At 39.2% G+C, this 17,880-nt stretch overlaps 1 protein-coding gene across 6 annotated transcripts in view; it reads right to left on the reverse strand.

Moving 5' to 3' along the window:
* MBOAT2 (membrane bound O-acyltransferase domain containing 2) overlaps positions 1-17,880 on the reverse strand; it is a 126,226-nt gene that overhangs the window by 40,627 nt on the left and 67,719 nt on the right. Inside the window, exons 1-2 of one of the 6 annotated variants that reach the window (XM_038560728.1) lie at positions 16,514-16,518; positions 8,799-8,801 (exon numbers count right to left, since the gene is read on the reverse strand). The exons of 4 other annotated variants lie outside the window; for them this stretch is intronic. In XM_038560728.1, coding sequence (XP_038416656.1) covers positions 8,799-8,801; positions 16,514-16,518 — 8 coding nt within the window. Of the gene's footprint in view, positions 1-2,438; positions 2,557-8,798; positions 8,802-16,513; positions 16,519-17,880 lie in introns of those variants that run through there. One more of the 6 variants, XM_038560729.1, reaches the window with a different exon arrangement.

Below are 17,880 nucleotides of genomic sequence, written 5' to 3' on the forward strand. Positions count from 1 at the left end.
GGGAACCATCTTGGATGCCAAGAGGTGAGGCTTTCAAATGATCACAGTTCCAGCCAACATGTAATAGCACCCACATAAGTCCTCGAGCAAAGATTCTCTAGCTAAGTCTGGCCAACATACAAAACCAAGAAAAACAGTAATAAACTGTTGTTTAGCCACTGACTTTGGGTGGTTTGTCATGCTGCAGAAGATAACTGAAGTAATTCCTTAATAAAAGTTTAGCATGTACAACTAATAGTAATTTAAAATAAAATACCTCAATCAGGTAGGGCTTATTTGAGAAATGCAGGTATGATTCACTATAAAAGGACTAGTAATATCTATCATCACAGTGATGAGTCAAAGGGAAAAGGTTATAATTAATACAGAGAATGCCATTTAATAAAATTTAATATTACCATGTAAGAATTAGAACTCTCAGCAAACTAAGAGAAAAGGATCCTTTCTTAATGAATATATATTAAAAAAAATCTGTCAAAATACTCAATATTTTGTCAGCCCTGAGACACTACTAATTTGTGGGGGAAAGCATACGACAGTTTCTGAAGTGGGAAAGAAGCAGTGTATGTGTTAGTATAGATGAACTTTATTTTAGACTTATTTTGAAAATTCAAATAACATAAAGTCTACTCTTCTCATTTTAATCCCTAAATTTAATATTGGAACCCCTATCAAAATCCTAACAATACTTTTTGGTGGAACTTGACCAGCTGACTTTCAAGGTCTTCTGGAAAACTAAACAAACATTTGATGAGGAGGACTTGCCCAACCCCAGCAGATAAAAGAACACATCAGAGTGATTTATAATGTAGTATTGTTTCATAAACAGATCAAAAGATTAACCAAACAGAGAGGAAAGTTAAAAAAAAAAAGACTCATCCAACTGGAAGTTTTTGTTTATTTTAAAGCTGGCATATGAAATTAGTGGGAGAAGGATGAGGTAAATGAGATAAAAAACTTAGCTCTCATTTCAGAAATAAAAATAGTTTCCTGGTTTGCACTACACATACACATACAAAAATCCAGATTATGAACAGATCTTAATGTTAAAAATAGGACAACAAAAAGTACCAAAATAAAATACAAAGGAATATCCTCAAAATCTTGGCATGGAAAAATCTTCCTAAGCATGACAAAAATCAAAAATGCCATGAAGATGATATCTGACAAATATTTACTATATAAACACTGGTAATTTCTATAGGAGAGATAACAGAACATTAAATAAGCAACAGAAATTGTTTACTATGTATAGTAGTTTACTATCTTTAATTTAAAAATCCCACAAATCAACAAAGGATTAAGAAATCAAGTGAAAATGGGTGAGAATGTGAATGAGTAAATAATAGAGTTAAAAAAATTATAAAGTCAGTCCATTTAGAAAAATAAATGGCTCAGCTGGAGAAGAGGATGACTCTTGACCTCGGGGTCATGGGTTTGAGCCCCACCTTGGGTGTAGAGATTACTAAAAAAACATAAACTTAAGAAAATGAAATGAGATTCAAGATAAGGAACAATCAGGAAATCTTAATAATTATAATCCAGAAGAGCACATTAGAGGCTCCTGGGTGGCTTCGTCGGTTAAGCGTCTGACTCATGGTTTCAGCTCAGGTCATGATCTCAGGGTCATGAGACTGAACCCTGTGTTGGACTCCATGTTGGGGATGGAATCTGCTTGGGATTTTCTCTCTCCCCCTCTGCCTCACCAAGTGCTATACATACATATATAAATACATAAATACATAAATAAATAAAATGATAATATTTGTCCAGTATCAAAAGTTTAAAAATAGGCAATATCCAGTTTGGGTAGGGAAAACAGGCATTCTCAAATGCAGTTGGTGGGGATGAAATTTTAACCAGTCCTTATTTTGGTGAGTGATTTTTGCAGTATACATCAGGATTTGTACATACTCTGCCAATTTCGCTTTCTGGACTCTCCTAAAAAAACAAAAATACTTACATATATTTACAAGGATCTATACATACTCACTAAAGCACTGTATTTTAATGATAAACAAAAAACCAACTAAATGTCTCCAATATGATATTAAGTAAAATAAATGGAAATAATAAAATAAATAGAAAGCCCCACTATAGAATTCAGTAATAGTGAATAAAGAGACATCTATAAGTACATACAAAATCAATTAAGCAGAAAAAGTGAACTAAAGAATCATCCCACCTTAGGTACTAAAAACCCCTACACAGATGTATCTATCTATCTACACACACTTGTGTTTATATAAACATATACTGATACATCATGGAAAAAGTTCTAGATAAAACTGTAGTAGACACTCTAGGCTGACTCATTCCATGTGCATTTCTGTCTCCATTGTCCCCTGCTTTCCTCTATCACAGAGGCAAAAAGTCTAATAAATACTCAATGCCCAGGTGCTCTTGCAACTAGAGGTGGCATGACACACGGATCTTGCCTGGGAGATGGATGCGGAAGTCTGCGGAGGTTTCCGGAAAAGATTTAGATCTGTGCTGTCCAATATGGTCTCCGCTGGCAAGAGTGTTCTAGGTCTGGGTCATACCAGCTCATGAAAGCTGTTGGTTTAAGAATTTTTGTAAACTGGTTGTTAAACATAGCCATTATTAAAAATTAAATGTGAACAAAAGGTAAATAAATAGTATTACAAACGCATTAAATATTCAAAACTCACCACTTCTCAGTTCCTTCTTATCATCTGTTTTCTGTGTTCTTGATGCTATTCACATATCCTGCATCTGCACGATGGAAATACCCTATAATGGCGAGCTCCTGAGCATTTCTTCCCAACCCCCACTCAGGGACTTCAAGTCAATCACTCCAAAGCTACTGTGGTAGAAGCATTTACACTATAAAAACCAGAAATCACTATAAGCCTCCCTGATCATTTAAACTAAGGATCAACACACTAAAGGCTGTAGACCAAACTTCACTCCCTGCCTGGTTTTGTAAGTATCATTTTATTTGGCCACATCCAAGCTCATTTGTTTATGTGTGTCTGTGGCTGCTTTGGCCTTACAACAGCAGAGCTGAATGGTTGCAATAGCAACTGTAATGATCCTCAAGGCCTAAAATATTTATGGGGCAGTTTACTGACCTGAATGAGAATTAAAATGATGAACAAAACGATGGAGGGGGGAATAAAGAAGAAAATGCTAGTAATGCACGTTAAACTTTTAAAAGGGTGTCATAACTATCTAGAGCCACTGTACTGTGAACAAGAAAGAAAGAGGAAATAGTCTTCCATTCTGTAAAACCTCTTACTGAGGCAGCAAAGAAGCTGCTCACACATAAACAGATGGGTGAAGTTCCAACATACGTCTTCCTTGTCTGATTTTCATCTTACTCATTAACATAAACAGAAATATCAACCAACAAACCAACATTCATAATAGAACTCCATTTGTTTGTCAATGATATAAGCAACTTCTTTACTGAACTGAACGGTTACCACACATTTATTTGTAGTCTGAGATTTTGTCAAATCATGGTTGAAGTACAACCCCAGGTGAGCTGTAAGAGTTCGGCAAAAATCAATGAAAGCTTTCTGTAAGAATCAACTGGCTCTGTGGAATTTACAATGAAGAGTATTGTCTATTTTATTATTATTTTTAAATTATGTACTATATATCCACTATATTAGTAAAATTTATGATAAAGTTACATATGTATATGTATGCATCATGCTTCTCCAGAAAGCCCGTTTAGTTGCCAACATTTCCCAGGGTACCACCGACTAGCCACATGTCATTAGGGAGCACTTGAAATGTGACTAGTCTAAATTGAGATGTGCCATAGCTGTAAAACACACACTGCTTTTTGAAGACTTCACAAAGAATTTAAGATATATCATTAATGATTTTTACACTGACTATATCTTGAAATGATAATATTTTGGGCATATTGAATAAAATATATTCTTTTTTTTCCTCTTTAAACTGCAAGTATTGGAAAATTCAGAATTACATCTGTGGCTCACAATGTATTTCTAATGTATAGTGCTAGACAGTTTTCCTGAAAACAAAAAAGGGGATAGACAGCTGGTGTGGCTTTTCACTTTTGAATTCTTTCTGCCCAGAAAACAGATGTAATGGTTGTTGTAGCAACCATCTTGCATCCCTGAGGTGGCAAACAGGCTAAGATAGCACAAAAGAACAAGAGAAGAATCCTGCTTCTTTAATGACACAATGAGCTGCTACACTGGCTCTGAACAACCTAACCCAGAATGAATTTGCAGGTGGTGGATTTTTTCCCCTATTATCTGCAACCAAAATGCATTTCGAACTGATGGCAAAGCACATTAAACTTCTGTTATTTTCTTCTGCATTCGATTGTAGGGCAAAGTGATGGGGCAAGCCTCTGACTTTTCACACACACATCAGCAGAGGAAAGCAGACATACGAGCCAATGTGTATGTGTGTGGTATTATCATAAGAGCTATGCTCACAGTATGAGTTTCACTGAATGCCTTCACACAGAAAAATATACATGCAAATCAACTCCAGACAGAACTGACCTAGATGTAAATAATGGCCCCATCCTTTTAATGATTCCTACCTGTGACAATACAAGAGTCACTTATAAAAGGTAGACACAGGGATCCTGACGACTCTAACTCAATCAACTATGATTTTGTCCTCATTGCCACTGACTGGTTTATGGGGAGGCATGAGGCTGAGGTCTGGACAATGAAACTTGACACAGAGCTTCTGGAAAGACTTTTCTCCTTCTTGAAGTATGACCCTTGCTATTGTCGTGCCTGTAAATACGGCAGCCACCGTTAGCTTAAAAAGAAGCTAGCCTATGGACAAAGTCAATACACTAGGATGGCAAAATAAAGTAGAACAAAAAGTAGAGCTTCTTTATGCCCTCATTAAGACCAAGTTGCTGAATTAACCAAAATGAGCTGCCTTGCCTCATGACTTCTTGCTTTGAGAGGTAAATCTTTCTATACTGTTCACACCACTATGCCATCACGAGCTGGGATTTCTGCTCTTTGCAGCCAAAAGCGCCATGATGTAATTATTACTCATAACAAAATTAAAGCAACAGCATTTGAAGAGTTCTAGAACAGAACATTTTCTTATTTGTTGAAATATAAATGTTGAATTACTGCTTCATTTCAAAGAGAGAAATCACATCTAAAATATTTATTCATTTAGAGACAGCTACAGAGTAGAGACTGTTCTGGAAAAAACAGAGAGCTCAGGGATTATGGGATTAATGAACCAGAAATGCTGAGGGAAAATGAAAAAGAATTCTTCCCAAATAAGGAAAACAGGTAACATCACCCAAAGGTTCAAGATCCTAATGGCAGTAAATACAAAATTGAACGAATGAATAATTGCTTTACTGTGCTTAAATCAAATTAAACTGTTTGCTTTCCAAGGTGCATGAGCCCAGATGACCTTGGTTGTCACTCAGCTTTAGGAAAGGCCTGCACGTCTGTATTCTAACTTACTGCTTTCTTATTTTGCCTCTCCCTCTGTCTATATTTTCCCAGACTCTGTTTGTTTATACTTAGGTCTTGAAATCAGGTATTTATACTTAGTTTTGAAACTTCGAAACTTTGCTCTTTCAAACACATACTATTGGCTAATCTGTAGTCTTTGTATGTCTATGTAATATTTGAAACAACTTTAAAAATACATGGAACACTATAAAACAAAAAAGCATAAAAGCATATAGGGTCTTGGAGAGTATACACAGAGGGGAAGGCAAAATAAAGAGAAAGTCAAGTCAGTATTCTACTGTGTACAGCCTCTGAAAGGTTACTCACATGGATCAATAAGCAGAATAGAGTCCAGAAGCCAAGCCACACATACAGATGAGCTGCAAGCTAATACAGAAAAGATGGTATCTGCAATGAACAATGCTGAGACAAATTGATATACGTATAGAAAATAAAGTTAATTTCAACCTTTAACTCATAACCTACACAAAAAAATAGCTCAGAATGGATCAAGTCATCTAAGCCTAAACTATAAAACTTCTAAAATAAAATGTTTGTAATCTTAGGGCAGATGAAGATTTCTTAGAAAAGACACAAAAAGCTCTAAACTATAAGAAATTGTTAAACCGACTTCATCAAAATTTCAAAGTTCTGTTCCTCAAAAATCACCACTAAGGTACACTTATCATGATGAGCACTGAGCAATGTACAGAAGTGTTGAATCACTATATTGTACACCTCAAACTCCTATAACAACACTGTACGTCAACCACACTGGAATTAAAATTAAAACTTAATTTTAAAAATACCCACTAGGGAAATGAAAAGTCAAGTCACAGATGAGGAAATACTCATAATTCATAAAATTGACCACAGACATATCCAAATATAAAAAGAAGGAATTATAACAATAAAGTTTTGAGTCAGAAGATTTGAACAGATATGTACAAAAAGAAGGTGCCCAACTAACTGGTCAATTAGCACAAGAAAAAAATGCCTGATATCATTAATCATGAGAAATCTAAGTTAAAATCATAGTGAGATACCAGTAAACACTCATTAGAATGACTAAAATAGAAAAGAATGATAAGACCAAGTGTTGTTTAGAATGTAAAGCAACAGGTACCCTCATACTTCACCAGTGGGAATGAAAATTCATATAACCACTTTGGAAAAGTTTGGCCGTTTCTTATACGTTTACCCTAGGTCCCAAAAATTCTTCTCCTGCTACACACATCCAGGAGAGACAAAAACATATATTCATCAAAGACTTGTACGAAAATGTTTTAGAAGTTTTATTCATAATAGCCTCCATTTTGAAACAACCCAAATGTCCATTAATACACAGATGAAAAGATACATAAGTTATTCTATGCAATGGAAAGCCACTCAGCAATAAAAGGAACAATCTGTTGATAAACACAATGACATGGATGAATTTTAAAACATTAAGCTGCGTTAAAAGAGAGGGGGGCCAGACACAATAGATTACATACTGCAGAGTTCCATTTATACAAAACTCTAAAACCAGCAAAACTAACTTTAGTGACACAAAGCAGATCACTGGCTGCAGGAGCCAGAGCCGGACTGATGACACAGGGAAAGGAAGAAACTTCTGGGGATGAGTAAAAATGTTCTCTATCTTGATTTGGGTGGTGGTTACACGGTTTATGCATTTGTCCCATGACTATACTGGAACTGAACTGGTGGTTTTGTTTTTGGTGAATTATACCTAATGTTGATTACAACTTATTTTGGAAACAAACACATTTTATACACTCTTCCTTGCATATTCTTTCTCATCCTGAGGCCTCAGGTTTTTTTTTTTTTTTAAGATTTTATTTATTTATTCATGAGACACAGAAAGAGAGAGAGAGAGAGAGACAGGCAGACAGAGACACAGGCAGAGGGAGCAGACTCCATGCAGGGAGCCTGACATGGGACTCGATCCTGGGTCCCCAGGATCACACCCTGGACTAAAGGTGGCACTAAACCGCTGAGCCACCCAGGCTGTCCCAAGGTTTGGTTTTCTTCTCCAGTTACACTGATTTCCTGGAGGATGTCACCCTGCCCCATGATTTTACATACCCATGGTATACTAACAGCTCCCAGGTTCTCAATCTCCAGCCTAGATATCCCTCCTAATCTCCAAACTCAAACAACCAACAAGCTACTTAACATCACTAGGTGTAGCCTAGTAAGTAAACATCTGAAACTAGAAATCCCAATCCCAGCAAAATCACCTTTGCCCTAGTTTTTTCCATCCTAGTAAACGGTATCATCTCTCATGCAGTGGCTTTGCCCCAAAAACTAGTCCTTTTTGATGTATTTTTGGGACTCCCATCCCCACATTCCAGATCTCCAAATCCATCTTCATACTGCATATCATTATGACTCATATCCACACCCAAATCTATCTACAAAATATCATTGGACTGAGTAATTCCCACTGGGAGCAGGTCTGGGCCTGCTCTAACAGCATCCTGCCTCCTCTTCCCTCCCCCAATCCCTCCTTGGTCTGTTGTAAACACAGCATCCAGAGTGCTCAACACTCCCCAGCAGTTACCCAGCATACCCAGAACAAATCCAAGTTTCTTCAAGAATGTTTGTTAACCTGGGATCTAATTTAAAAAACAAAACTCATCTTTGGTTCTACTGAATGAATGATACACATTTACAGAGATTTTTAATTACAATCAAGGAATTAGAATTCTTGAAGACTGATAACATTAGGACATTACTGAGCTCAGAGAAGCCTGGCAACACTCCAAGCACCCATCACATGTGTGCACAGGCAGATCATGGAAATTCCAGCAATTCAGGGGAAGGACAAGTTAGTTACCATCAGTGTTGTCTAAAGTTGGTCATAATTTTCAATTGGTGCTATTTTCGTATTAATTAATTTGGGGAAATAGGGCTCCATTTCATTTTTAAAATAATTTTGTTCTTGTATAATTGTTTCTAAACCATTGGTTCCGGGATCCCTGGGTGGCGCAGCGGTTTGGCGCCTGCCTTTGGCCTAAGGCGCGATCCTGGAGACCCAGGATCGATTCCCACATCGGGCTCCCGGTGCATGGAGCCTGCTTCTCCCTCTGCCTGTGTCTCTGCCTCTCCTTCTCTCTCTGTGACTATCATAAATAAATAAAAATTAAAAAATATATATTTAAAAAAATTTTTTAAAAAATAAACCATTGGTTCCTCTATTTGATTCCTCTCCCTCTGTCTCCTTGGCACTGTGGGGTGAAAACATGAAGCTGACAGCGGTAAACTCAGGTTAAAACTGCTACTGGGTCACAAAAGCCTTTAAGTCAAGGATCGAGTTTTGGTATCTCCAAACCTTACCTCTACTTGCTGGCATACGATCCTGAAGCCCATATGTTATCTCATAATTTTGAAAAGAGACTTCACTCACTCGAAACAAACACCTGTAAGTAAATAATTCTCCAAAGCCTATCAAATCCACTTCTCTCAAAATCTATCCCCAAATTTCTATCCACAATTACACACTTCCACTTCCAGAATGGATCACTTCAAATTAAATAACTACAATTCACCCAAACTAACTAGCCTTTTTATTTTTTATCTAGTTAAACAGCAATAAACAGAAGCCAAGGGATGCCTGGGTGGCTCAGCGGTTGAGCATCTGCCTTCGGCCCAGGGCATAATCCTAGAGTCACGGGATCGAGTCCCACATCAGGCTCCCTGCATGGTGCCTGTTTATCTCTCTGCCTGTGTCTCTGCTTCTCTCTCTGTGTGTGCGTCTCTCATGAATAAATAAATAAAACCTTAAAAAAAAAAAGGAAATTTAAAAAAAACACATAAGCCGAGAACTGAAAAATACTGGTGGAGGGCATTAGATTTAACTCTAAAGATGGCACTAATGAGCAATACAGACTGAAAGTGTTCAGTAGCAGAGACGTGGAAAGATCACTGCTTAAAAATTATTAATGTTTTCTATTCTAAAAATTTATGATTAACCAAGTTTGTCCATTTTTACTCAGCAGTTTTGATGTGGAAGAAGACCCAAAGAATTATTTTTCTATGTGATGCCATCTGAAAGTGCCATAGCCATTGCATGCTATTATTCTCAAGTCAACATCACAAAGGGAGCTCACCTCTTCTTTCGTCCTTACTGATATCAAAGTCATATCTGCACAGAGTTTCAAAGTCAAAGGGTTCGGCATGGCTCATCATGACAGAGCCGTGTCCAGGCCCACACACCCACCCACTCTCCCTGACTGATCCCTGGACGGCAGGACAGCCAGGCCCCTCCACAGCACCATCCTCTGCAAGTGCTTCTGGCTTCAGCTCTTCTGACACCTTCATCTCAATACCTCTGGTAGTTTACTACCATTTCAGTGGAGTTTCAGGTAAATAAATGTGTGTTTAATCTGCTACATATGACTCAAAAGTTCATTTTATTTATCTTTAAAGATTTTATTTATTTATTCATGAGAGACACAGAGAGAGAGAGGCAGAGACAAAGGCAGAGAGAGAAGCAGGCTCCACGCAGGGAGCCCAACGTGGGACCCAATCCCGGGTCTCCAGGATCATGCCCTGGGCCGAAGGCAGCACTAAACCACTGAGCCACCGGGGCTGCCCCAAAATTTCATTTTAAAACCACTATCAAAACATTGAGTTTCTAAAATCTTTTCAATAATTTCTTGAATTTTACTCTAATAATCTAGAATTTCTAGTTATAAATTTAATGGAATTTTAATAAATGTGATACTGTTCTTTTTTTCTTTTTTCTTTTTTTTTTACTCTGTATGCAGTAACACATACTAAGATATACTGTTTCTGCTGCGGTATTACAATGAACAGTTTAATTTAGCCTCAGAAAACCAATAGGTGATAAATCAACTAGCCATGTGGTCTCTCTAAGAACCAAGTTTGAAAGCTCCTTCCACTATTACCACATTTATAAACATACCCTCTTAAAGATACACAATAGCCATTCTTCACATTTTAAGGTCACATGTCTCATCCTTTCCTAGCCTTTTATGGTGGAATAGAAAGAACAGAAAGATACAACTTCTCCAGTTCAAGAACCTACCATCAAGTCAGAGATGCTGTCACAATGTCTGATAGCCAATCATGAGTAACAATGCTGGGTTTTGTAGCATTAGCTCTAGATGCCAGTTGCTCCCATCTCAATATATCCATGGTGCTCCATTTAGAAGAGCTTTACCACACTTTGTAAAAACTGGTTTCTCAGCTCCACGTCCTTCATGACGCTGAGCTCCTCCGAGGACCTCAGACATCTGACTCTGAGTGCCTAGCACTGAGCATGACAAAGAAGACATTCTCTTCAGTTCTGTTGTCTGGGACATGTGCATGTGAGGGAATGGTACTCAGAAGATGAATGTGGGTACTACAAAATTAGTGTGAAAAGATCACCACACTAATCGTGTGGACGGAATGGAAGGCTCCCCCCAGGATAACAATGTTGATGTAGGCCCCAAACCCAGAACAAGAGAGACATAGAAGATGGCGCTTCCCAGCTAAGGTGAATGTGCAGAGCCAAGAGTCAGTATATCATCATGCCATGGCTAGAATGACATCTATCCAGCAAAAACTGGGAAAAACAACAGGAAATAAGCTTAGTTGGTAAAACAAGGTTCAAAATATTCTGAAGGGCATGAATTTCTTGAATATGAGTATTTTGGGTATTCTCCTGCAGGCATTCAAAGGTTTTTGAGCAAAGAAGTAATAGGATGAAATAGTTACTTGGAGAATAATAAAGACTAATCGATGTATATGATGGATTATAAGAAAAAAGACATCTGGAAGTCACAAGAACAGTTAAACAGCTGGAGAAAAGTAATCCCTGGCTAAGAGAATGTGGAAGAAAGTACTAAGGATTTCCAAGGAAAAGTAAAAAGAACTGCAACTTTTTATAACATGCTGCCTATAGAAAGTGAGAAGAAAGTTCAAGTATTTAAATTAAGGGGTCTCAAGAAAACACAGAAGTTGATTCTGGAGTAAAGAAAAGACCCAGGTTGGGGGCACCTGGGTGGCTAAGTTGGTGAAGAGTCTGCATTCAGCTCAGATCATGATCCTGAGAACCTGGGATCGAGTCCCCCATCGGACTCCCTGCTTAGCAGGGAGTCTGCTTCTCCCTCTCCCCCTCCTCCCTGCTTGTGCTCTCTCTAATAAATAAAATCTCAAAATCTCAAAAAAAAAAAAAAAAAGAATGACCTCAATTGGAACGCTGGCTTGGCCTCTTACTGGCTGTGACTTGAGAAAAGTTGCTTGCACAAAGCCTCAGCCTTCTCTTATTTTTAGCAATTTTCCTCCTGGAAGATTTCATCTAAGGCTCAGAAGCCTTTACCCGACGACCAGGCTCGTCTGCTGGGCACCCAGCACAGCCACCAGAGTCCGTTCAGCAGAGCCAGCACCTCGTGCGCACACCCTACTCCCAGCCCCCCGACGGCTCCGGCCTCCAGAGGCCCACTCCGCCTTTGCTTCGTGCCCCATAGCCAACCCTCGACCCAACCCTTCGTACTGCCTCTATAATCTCCCCCTACCCGTCCGCCACTCTCCACGGCCCCCTCCTGGTCTGCTGCTACCATCAGTCTGGCCTGGCTCCCTGGTCCCTGTGACCGGCGCTCCCGCTCCATGCTCCCGGCAACCATCCCATCCACGCAGCACTGGGAGCCGGAGCCTGACAAAGTACGTCCCTGCCCAAGGTGCCCGGGGGTTCCCACCGTACTTACAACTGCAACTGGCCCAGCCTGCCTCTCTGACTTCATCTTCTAGCACCAGCGACCTTGCTCACCAGGCCCCCCAAAGACTGGGCCTCTTTCCGGTCTCTGACTACACCCGACACTCCACAGGACCAGGGGGCTCCCTCCTGTCCCCGGGCTCCCCCTCTGGGTCTGTGATCTGCTGGCTCATGTGCATCAACTCTCTCCAAAGACACCCAAGTTATTTCCTTCATCTCTCTCTGAAATAGCTCCTGTGTTGCTGACCCACCTGCGGTCTGCCTCCCCCCTTTACGGTAACTCCGGGATGGCAGGCGTGGCACCGGTCTTCATCTAGAACAGACTATGGCATAAAGCAGGTGCTCGGGTATCTGAGGACTTGTTGACTATAGCCTCAATTGGGTTCTCTTTGCATTGAGCTGTAAAAGTTCTTTACATATTCTGGATGAAGTCCTGAAGCACATCTATGCTTTACAAATACCCTCTCCTAGCATCTTGCCTTGTTATTGTTTTAAAAGTGTCTTTTGAAGAGAAAAAGGTTTTCATTCTGAGGAAGTACAGTCAATTTTTTGTGGGGGCCATTCTTTGAGTGTCACATAAAAGAAGACTTTGCCTAACCCAAAGTCATAAAGAGCTCTTATATTTTCACATTTTATAGTTTAAGGTGCCACGTTTAGGTCTCTGATACATTCTGAGTAACTTTTTATGGATGGGGTGAGGGACGGTCTACATTCAGTTCTTCACATATTCGGCTGTCCCAGCACCATCTATTGTAAAGATCCTTTCCCAACCTAATGACCAAGGCACTTTTGCTGAAAATTAACTGACCATACATAAAGGGTTTGTTTCTAGACTCTTGATTTTGTTTCAGTGATATAGGTGCCCATCCCTACACCATTATCACAGCACCTTGATCATTCTACCATAGTGTACAACCAACTTTGTTGTTCTTTTTTAAGAAATTTTTTTGTTATTCAAGATCCTTTGTAATTTCGCATAAATTTTATGATTGGCCTGTCAATTTCTATTTAAAATGCTTTATGAAATTTTTGTGAGAGATTGCATTAAATTTATAGATCAGTTTGGGGAGTACTGCCATCTTAACAATATTAGCCTTCCAACCCAACCTCATATTCCCAGAGGAATATGAAATACCTCTCCATTTAATAATTTTTTAAAGTAAGCTCCACACCCAACGTGGGGCCTGAACTCAAAACCCCAAGATCAAGAGTTGGCAGAGCCAACCAGGCAGCCCCGTTTAATCCCTTTTAATTTCTCTCAGAGATGTTTTTAAGTACAGTTGCAGATCTTTTGTTAGATTTATTCTGGAGTATTTGATTCCTTTTGATACTACTATGAATGGAATTAATTGCTTTTGTACTTTCATTTTCGGACTATCTGGAATATATAGAAATATAATTGATTTTGTCTACTCCTCTTGTATCCCTGCAGCTTTATTTCTGCAGTCTTTTATAGCCACTCTAGCACTTGTTTGGTTACTGTTTGCAAGATACATCTTATCTATTCTTACTTTTAGGCTCTTTGTGTCTTCTAAACAATGTGTCTTGCAGATAGCATATGATTAGGTGTTATTTTTTTTAATCCTGTCTGCCTTTTGAGTCACATTTACTGTAATTACTGATTACAGTAATTAGATTTATATCTGCCATTTTGTTATTTGTCTCCGGTCTTTTCTGTTCCTCCTTTACTGCCTCATTTTGTGTGTGTGTGTGTGTGTTGTTTTTTTTTAAAGGTTTAGTAGCATACTGGTTTAATTCCTATGTTGATTTTTTTCACTATACATTTTTTAGTTATTTTCTCAGTGATTACTCTAGGGATCTCACAGTATGCATCTTAGCAGACTCTCTTTCAGATTAATGGTGACTTACTTAACTCTGACAAAATACAGCAAGTCTGCTCCAGTATAGCTCCATTTCCTCCCTTGTCCTCTATATGACTATTATTACATATGTGGCATCTATATATGCTATAATCCTAATAACACAGTGTTGTAATTGTTGCTCCGTGTAGCCCTTTAGATAAATTAAGAAAATGTATATGTATGGCATCTTTTATATTCACCGCCCGTATTTACCATTTCTGGGGCTCTTCACTGCTTCCTGTGGATTCCAGTTACTGCCTCTCATATTACCTTTCAACTCAGACAACGTCCTTTAGAATTTCTTGTAAGACAGGTCTTTGTGTATTGGGAATGTCTTTATTTCACCTTCATTTTTGAAGGATAATCTTGCTGGCTATAGAACTCAGGGTTGAGAATTTTTCTTTCAGCATTGAGAGCATTGTCATTCTACTTCCTTTCAGCCTCCAATGTTTCCAGTAAGAACTGGACTGGTCCTCCTGCTGCTTTCCAGGTGTCCTCATTCTCAGTCTTTTAACAGTGTGACTACACAGTATTTTAGTGAAGATCTGTTTGTTTAGCCTACTTGGGGTTTTCTGAGCTTCTTGGGTATGCAGATTAATGTTTTTCATCAAGTTTGGGAAGCTGATGGACATTATTTCTTCAAATGCTTTTCCTCTTTTTTTTTTTTTAAGATTTTTATTTATCCATGAGAGACACACAGAGAGAGAGAGAGAGAGAGGCAGAGACACAGGCAGAGGAAGAAGCAGGCTCCACACAGGGAGCCCAATGCAGGACTCGATCCCAGGACTCCATGATCACGCCCTAGGCCGAAGGCAGGCACTAGACTACTGAGCCACCCAGGGATCCCCTGCTTTTCCTCTTTCCACTCTCCTTTGGGAACACTGACTATGCACATGTTGATATGTGTGATGTTGTCCGGTAGGACTCTGAAGCTGCTTGCTTTTCTTCACTATGTTTTATGTCTTCTTCTACGGATGGGCTAATATCTATTGATCCACCTCTAAGTTTACTGATCCTTTCTTTGGCCATCACAAATCACCAGGTAGCACATCTAGTATATTTTTTACTTCAGTTATTAACTTTTCAACTCTAGAAATTTCATTTGGTTCTTCTGAATAGTTTCTAATTATTTTCGTGATAGCCCCTGCTTATTGACTCATGGTCATTGTATCTTTTATTTCTTTGAACATATTTATAATCGCTGCTTCGAAGTCTTTAGAAAATTCAACATCTATTTAGAGGCAGTTTCAGTGGACTGCCTTTTCCCCATTTGTCCTAATTTTTTGTTTAAAACTGGACATAGTAAATGATATAGTAACTTAATTTTTATTTATTTTTATTTTTTTTAATTTTTTTTAAATTTTTTATTGGTGTTCAATTTACTAACATACAGAATAACCCCCAGTGCCCGTCACCCATTCACTCCCACCCCCCGCCCTCCTCCCCTTCTACCACCCCTAGTTCGTTTCCCAAAGTTAGCAGTCTTTACGTTCTGTCTCCCTTTCTGATATTTCCCACACATTTCTTCTCCCTTCCCTTCTATTCCCTTTCACTATTATTTATATTCCCCAAATGAATGAGACCATATAATGTTTGTCCTTCTCCGACTGACTTACTTCACTCAGCATAATACCCTCCAGTTCCATCCACGTTGAAGCAAATGGTGGGTATTTGTCATTTCTAATAGCTGAGTAATATTCCATTGTATACATAAACCACATCTTCTTTATCCATTCATCTTTTGTTGGACACCGAGGCTCCTTCCACAGTTTGGCTATCGTGGCCATTGCTGCTATAAACATTGGGGTGCAGGTGTCCCGGCGTTTCACTGCATCTGTATCTTTGGGGTAAATCCCCAATAGTGCAATTGCTGGGTCGTAGGGCAGGTCTATTTTTAACTCTTTGAGGAACCTCCACACAGTTTTCCAGAGGGGCTGCACCAGTTCACATTCCCACCAACAGTGTAAGAGGGCTCCCTTATTTTTATTTCTTGGGCATTATTGTTGTGCTATTTTTGTTTTTTAGCTTGGACTTAATCCACTGAACCTTTCTCACTCATGGTATGTAGCAGCTGATGTCTCTGCTCAGTTTTTAAATACTTGGGTTTTATTTTTTAGTCTCACTCTAGGGGCCATCCCGTGTCTGCAAAGCTCAGTGGTCAGCTAGGCTTAGTCAGAGCTTGTGTTCAAACACCTTCAGCCAGTAAGGCACTTCCCGTCTGCCTGTATATCTGCATGTGGCTTAGAGAACTCATTCACAGTCCAGCATTTGTCAGGTCTGTCCCAGCTTGTAGTTGCCCCCGCCCCAGGCCCTCTTGGTCCTCCCCTGGGCATGGATGCAGCCTCCAGGCAGCCAGTGTTGCATGGAAATGTTCTCAAATCCCTTCACAGTTTCCTTATGTCCAGTATCTCCCCATTCAATGCATGTCCCACCTCTGCAGGAGAGCAGAGCTGGAGGCAGCCTCTGTTAGCCACTACATGTTCTCTGCCCTGCACTCCAAACCAGGTCAGCTGCCTTTGGTATGAAAGCTTCTGTTTCCATGGCCAGCCCTGCAGCTGCAGTTGCTCTGCCAAAGAGTAACGAGTTGAGATATTCCCAGAAAAGGCCACCACAGATTCCCACTATTCTTACACCAAGTTTAGCAGTTTCTTTTAATGAATAAGTGCTTCTCAAAATGTTGTTTGCTTCTGGTCAATTTCCAGAGCCTTAAAATGGTTTTGACAAGTTTTTCCAGTTTTATAGCTGTTTTGGTGGGGGAAAAAATTTTGTCAACCTCTTTTTTTTCTCAATAGCTCAATATCCATCAATTAGGATAGGTTTGGTAGGCTAGCATAGAAATGTTGTATGTGTGAGATGTAAATTAAACTTCTAATATAGACCCAGAAATTAAGAAACTTACCTATACCAACTAAAGTCTTGATGGCAAGAGGAGATTGCCAGACCTCTCTAGGAAGAGTGAACTATGTTTATCAATGGGAAATCATCTTTCTATTTACTACTCTAACAGAAGAATTTTAAAACACTAGAAAACCACCTGCTTTACCAGCAAAAGGCAGTCATGCCACCTTCACACAAGATTCAGAGGTCCCTCATCTTGTTCGCAGTCACTTTAGGATGCTGTTGTCCTCCTCTGTAGAGTAAAGGAACCATCTTTACAGATCCCCACTTTAAGGCTTCTCCCCGAGTACAGAATTCAGTGTTTGGTGACCAGAACATACTCTTGATTCCTTCCTAGAGACATGCAGGTAATCTTATGTTCCTTATGAAAAGCCCACTGTGGCTGGGAAGCCTGGGCTTGCTGGGAGATCTACCCTGCCTTGCTGACCAGGTGTTCTCTCGGCCGGAACAAAGAGACCTCACTGAGTTACAAATATAATAAAAGTCATGAGGGATTTCGTGTGTTCTTTCACAAAGCCTTATTCATGAAAAAAATGGAAAGGAGCTTAGCTGCATTCACTAGACCAGACACAATAGTGACACTGATATACGAAGTCACTCAATTCTTTCCTGTTCTCACTTTGTTTACAGATGACTGAAACGAACCAAACTACCCAGCTACTGTTCAGCTTTAAAAAAAAAAAAAAAAAAAAATCCAACTTTTGCTCTCTCACCTGTTCAGTAACATAATGAAGTCACTTGACTGTTCTTCTCAAAGTTGACTCAAATATAAAAAATAAAAATTGGGTTTGGGCTGTTAGCATTAAACAAGATTATTTTATCTTTCAACATAGACACTTTTATAGTTTACACTGAGATTTAAGATCTTTGGATTCTAGTTCAAAATACTATCTGATTAGTGGTCTCTCCTAGTAAGCCAATAAATATGCATAAATGTAAAGCT

The sequence above is a fragment of the Canis lupus genome, chromosome 17, assembly GCF_011100685.1.
Source record: "Canis lupus familiaris isolate Mischka breed German Shepherd chromosome 17, alternate assembly UU_Cfam_GSD_1.0, whole genome shotgun sequence".
Classification (NCBI taxonomy): Eukaryota; Metazoa; Chordata; class Mammalia; order Carnivora; family Canidae; genus Canis; species Canis lupus.